Here is a 6,000-nt window from a genome sequence, read left to right on the forward strand (position 1 = left end):
CGTTATACCTCGCTTTGGGAATACCCATGTCAGATCGTTTCCATCCTTTCTCTAAAGGTCGCCGGATCCTCGATTGTAAATTGGCTTCCTCTGTTTGCAAGGTACCGTCGAAACAATCCAGGCCTAGAGCAAGCTATAATCGGCACGGAGCTCCTGCGACTGGCAGGTGGTCCCAACAGGGGATGGTATCCCACAAGAAAAGCAAATCAGCCAAGACCGGCCTCGATCGAGCATCTGGAGCGTCTCAATAATGCTTACGACGCCAGACTGCCCTGCTCCGGGGACCAGAGGAAACCTCTGACTCTTCCCACGAACATCACGCCCAACAAATACTTCGGCCAAAGTAAGCACAGCTCCTCCTCCAGCACTCGCGAGGCGCTACGGAGGGTCACTAGCTTGCTCATCAAGAAAGGTAAGCGCCGGGATTTGCGCTATTCCAACCCCACGCTAAACCGAGACTCCGTCGAGACTCGAAAATCCGATGACTCGGCGACTACCCCGGAACGGAAGCACCGCTGGAACTTGAAGTCTGTGTTTCGAGGTTGTCACTTTGCATTCTTCAAATGGTGAACTAGTCGTTAGCATCGCATTAATGGACGAGACCTGGAAAGTGCAAAAGGCTGCAAATTTTCCCTGTAAATTGAAGTAACGAGGGACAACCCCATTACCGTGCACACGTCGCACCCACTTAGCGTAATTGTTCAACTCGTGAAATTGACATGCAGCTCGTGCACTGGAACCTCCTCGTGTAATTTTAGTTTGCTCTTCGTCGCTGACACTTTGTCTACTTTGTGAAATGAAACATGTATTCCTTCAATTTTTTTTTTTCCAATTATATCAGAAAGTGTAAGCGTAATTATCATTTTAATTACTCGTAATCCATAGGAACGAGGTCTAATATACCAACGTTAACAAAAATTGATAGGAGAACGTAAGTACGAAACGAGTCTTTGTACTTAAAATGAAGTATAACCTCATGACAGAAGGTGTGTGGTTAAATTAAATGGAACAAATGAATTCTGTTATGATAAGTAAACACGGTATGAAAGTTTTAGATAACAAATATTAAAATCATATTAGAACGTAATCAACATTCGGTCTTACTTGTTAACACGAAGAAGCCACCCACTTCTATAAAACCTTTTGTTTTTCATATAATTATATTTTCATGATTTACATTATCATGAATTTCTTTGCCCGTTGGAAGTAATGTCCACTATTTTGTATAGTTCAAAAAGTGTAAATGTTGTAAGGGATAAAGACATCATTACGGTTCGTGATGTAGATCAAAGAAATATCCTACTTATGGAAAAGAAGCTAATATCGCACTATCTGGTTCCAGCCATGAACTACATGTTAATTTCAAGCGCTAAACAATTACCCTGAGTTAGTATGACACGAAACGTATTACTCCTATATTGCTAGTTGAGCCTGAGAAATGGTCCGATCATGATAGGTACTGAGAAATGCCAAAGAGACAAAATACATTCGCACTTGGCTTTGATGATATTATCTGCACATATATTTACCAGCAAATATTCATGTGCGAAGAGCCTGATAAAGTATGTACTTCTGTTTCAAATAGCTCGATAAATGTGCTTCGATCGGTAAATAAATGTGAGAATTTTGATGCCTATGCATTTCTATTTCCATTTCTTGTAATATGATAAATAGATACAAGATCCTTATTCTGGGATCAATTAAATAGTTTCACCTTGAGCCTGTGTAAAAACAACTTCCGATCTACTCTTCTATCTCCTGTGTTATATAGCTATCCTTTACCTTAAAGGTCGACTAGCAATATTGGCATATTACATACACACTGTGGTAAACGGTACTTAATTGTGGTCTAATGTCGCTGCACAGTTTATTTTATTGAACACTTGTATATAACTACTATAAGCTTACATCTAGAGTGATGTATTATTACAAATAATAATATAACGTTTCAATCTAAATAAATAGAATTGTCTTTATTGAACTATTTGTATATGAATATTCAGCAAATACGTATAATGTCACAGTATTTTGAATGCAACACTTATTTCAATGCAACTTCGAAACCAAACTCACGTCTTAGCAATGCCGATGTTCTGCAAGTCGTTGGGAAAATAGGATTTATCAAATGATGATGATTTTAGCACGTTTAAACTATTTCAAAGACTTTAAAATAATATAGAAAATAATAAGCTTATAAAAGAAAGCAGGCACCTTTCTGTACTTTCATTTATTTATACTTTTTTCTGTTCAATTTTGAATCTAACCTAAACACTTGATATTCATTAAGTAACATATATTTCAATTGTAAAGCTAAAATTTAACTACATATTAAATAAGTCATTAGAGAATAAATGTGATGATCATAGTTCTTAACAAGTTGTACTTCATCTTATATAAAAATATTCATAATAGTTTCTTAACATATTGCTATTCATAAATATATTTCTATAGCATATGTCGTGCAATCACGATCACCTCATCATTTGAATAAATCTTTCTCATCAGAGTTCATTGGCAATTTGATTCTATCAAAATCTATAACTTTCGGTACATACATTTTAACATAATTTCTTCTATTGTATCCTATGTGACCTTTCGTGGCATATAACTAATAATAGATTAACTATCTATACTAACAAGTGTAGCAAACCTCCTCCAGTACTACGGTAGATATGAGATATTTTCTATTATTCCATTTTCTTTAGAATCCTATAATTTTCTGTTTAATCAATTCTGAAGGAATACTTCTGAATGTTTATACTAATTTCCTTGCCTGCTTCTGTGTCCCAAATTTCACCCAAAACTGTAAGAATATTTTAATCTTTTATCATAACACATAAAATGCTAACGTTTATGTTACACCTGACATTTTATTCTAACTTATTTATATATTTTCATACGAAACCGAATCTATTTTGTATTCTTGTTATTGAATGATTGAACCGGTGACTATCTCTCGTCAAGTGCATGCTAAATGTTATAAATGTTCTTTAACATTGATACTAGATGATACAAGTATTGATTAAATACATCAAATGAACGCAAACACAACAGTACTACTTATTGTTACCAACGGATAATCCTTGAGTGTAATTAAAACAAAACATTCACAAAAACACTTCACATTGAATTTTCAATTATTCAAATTCTTCTCTTAGGAGTAACACTTCGAGTAGAACCTTAGAAACATATTCAACGGGACATTTTTTTAACTAGTCGGTAACATTGTGGCGCCATCTCTCAACATTTTCTATACCATATCCATTTTGATCTTTACCACAATCATTACACTTCGAGAAGAAGCTACATTTTATCTTAAATTTCCTATTACCATTGAAATACTATTAACAAACCGGATTCGATAGTAAAGATCATTATTTACAAAATAATGAGTAACAGTACATCGATTATACGTCCTTAATGTTAGTACTTGGGTCAACTCATCGATGGCAGCACCATCGAAAGGCGACTCTGCCGAGTACTCGCTGCTATCACATATTCGTCACGGCTCGGTACGTGGCGCCATCTAGCGCCACTCGCCGGTATTTGTTTGACCGAATGTGACCGACCTTGAAAACATGACGGGGGACAAGGCCTTGATCGTGTTACACGATGCGGTACGATTCACTCCTAACCTCATATTCGGACGGTTCTTTGTACCGTTTTCCTCTTCCGACTAAGCTAGCCCGTTATAACGCATACTTTCATGAATTCCAGTAAATACCTTGCGTGCTAGTCATTATATTTCCGGACCGTTCGCCATTCTTTCAGCGGACCGCATCGTGTAAACAGGATTCCGGTCCCTACCGTCGCATAGCGACGGATGACGAACCGGTATCGAGTGGAAAGTAAATGTGGATATATTCACGAAAAGATGCACCATAGATGGTCGTACTGATGACACATTCGGGATTTTCTATTTTTTACAAATACTAAATATGAAGCTCATCGAGTCATATACTTCCTATATTTTAAAATTATTCAAAAATGTTTATCTCCATTAGCCGTAGTCTTTCTATTTTGCACATATCGAGTCCATTTTTTATTTTTGATTAAATGCACTCTGCTCATCCTGTAAAAACGTGGTCTTTACGCGGATTTGAAAAATGTTAAGTGACAAATTGTGAAAATTCGTCCAAAATTCGAGTTGAACCGAATTTGAACATTGTCGATACATGATTCTAAACAAAAGATGCCGTACCTTGCCGTGACTAGTTTCATAATACCTTTAATTGTTCTTGAGTATCGGTTGTCCTCTTGCCAAGTATTTCTATTCACCATAATGCTCGCTTTGTGACATTTCGCGAATGCCCTTTGAGATGTTGCCTTTATTTTCACGAAATAGCCGTCTCTCGTTACTTATGTAGCCGAATGATTACATGGATGGTGTATATAAGCGTAGGCTATCGGTTAAACCAAAAGAAATAAATCACTAACTGTCAAGAAAAAAATAGAAACCTACAGCAGCGATTTAAAGGTGGGCTGCAGTCATCTTTCATTTCTATTGAAAATAGACATTTTCATTCAAGATTTCTAAAAATATTTCTCTTAAACCATATTTTCCAAACTTTCTTAAATGTTCCATGGTTTAGCCCAAACCATCCTCGGTTTAGGGAAAATATCCAGATTCACTCCGTAATCGTAGCGACTCCGAATAAATCGATTTAGAAATAAAAATAAGTTATGTCAATTCAAAAAAGTGCATTCAATTATCATCATCTAGTATCTAGTAGTCATGTCTAGTAGTCTTCAGTAGTAGTAATGTCTAGTAGTAATCATCTAGTAGTAGCATCATCGAGGTACTCATCAATTTGGATTTACTATTTTTAGCAAATAATTTCTTTGAATTCAATCATCCTGCTACCTTAATTCCACCGGTCGACCGTTAGATACTTATTTTACCACTATTATAATAATGAATTATAATAAATGCAATTGAAAATCTCTCACTTTCTTTCATTTTCATGATTTACATTATCATGAATTTCTTTGCCCGTTGGAAGTAATGTCCACTATTTTGTATAGTTCAAAAAGTGTAAATGTTGTAAGGGATAAAGACATCATTACGGTTCGTGATGTAGATCAAAGAAATATCCTACTTATGGAAAAGAAGCTAATATCGCACTATCTGGTTCCAGCCATGAACTACATGTTAATTTCAAGCGCTAAACAATTACCCTGAGTTAGTATGACACGAAACGTATTACTCCTATATTGCTAGTTGAGCCTGAGAAATGGTCCGATCATGATAGGTACTGAGAAATGCCAAAGAGACAAAATACATTCGCACTTGGCTTTGATGATATTATCTGCACATATATTTACCAGCAAATATTCATGTGCGAAGAGCCTGATAAAGTATGTACTTCTGTTTCAAATAGCTCGATAAATGTGCTTCGATCGGTAAATAAATGTGAGAATTTTGATGCCTATGCATTTCTATTTCCATTTCTTGTAATATGATAAATAGATACAAGATCCTTATTCTGGGATCAATTAAATAGTTTCACCTTGAGCCTGTGTAAAAACAACTTCCGATCTACTCTTCTATCTCCTGTGTTATATAGCTATCCTTTACCTTAAAGGTCGACTAGCAATATTGGCATATTACATACACACTGTGGTAAACGGTACTTAATTGTGGTCTAATGTCGCTGCACAGTTTATTTTATTGAACACTTGTATATAACTACTATAAGCTTACATCTAGAGTGATGTATTATTACAAATAATAATATAACGTTTCAATCTAAATAAATAGAATTGTCTTTATTGAACTATTTGTATATGAATATTCAGCAAATACGTATAATGTCACAGTATTTTGAATGCAACACTTATTTCAATGCAACTTCGAAACCAAACTCACGTCTTAGCAATGCCGATGTTCTGCAAGTCGTTGGGAAAATAGGATTTATCAAATGATGATGATTTTAGCACGTTTAAACTATTTCAAAGACTTTAAAATAATATAGAAAATAATAAGCTTATAAAAGAAAG

At 35.2% G+C, this 6,000-nt stretch overlaps 1 protein-coding gene across 1 annotated transcript in view; it reads left to right on the plus strand.

The window, feature by feature from the left end:
- The window catches only part of LOC105699912, a gene marked incomplete at its 3' end in the record, with an annotated part of 145,509 nt that extends 145,097 nt beyond the window's left edge, over positions 1 to 412 (plus strand). The window contains 1 exon segment of the mRNA XM_012425335.2: positions 102 to 412. Within this exon segment, the coding sequence (XP_012280758.2) occupies positions 102 to 412 (311 nt within the window).
- Positions 413 to 6,000: the final 5,588 nt, after the last annotated feature.

Source organism: Orussus abietinus, unplaced genomic scaffold (genome assembly GCF_000612105.2).
Source record: "Orussus abietinus isolate OABI.00-Male unplaced genomic scaffold, Oabi_2.0 scaffold71, whole genome shotgun sequence".
Classification (NCBI taxonomy): Eukaryota; Metazoa; Arthropoda; class Insecta; order Hymenoptera; family Orussidae; genus Orussus; species Orussus abietinus.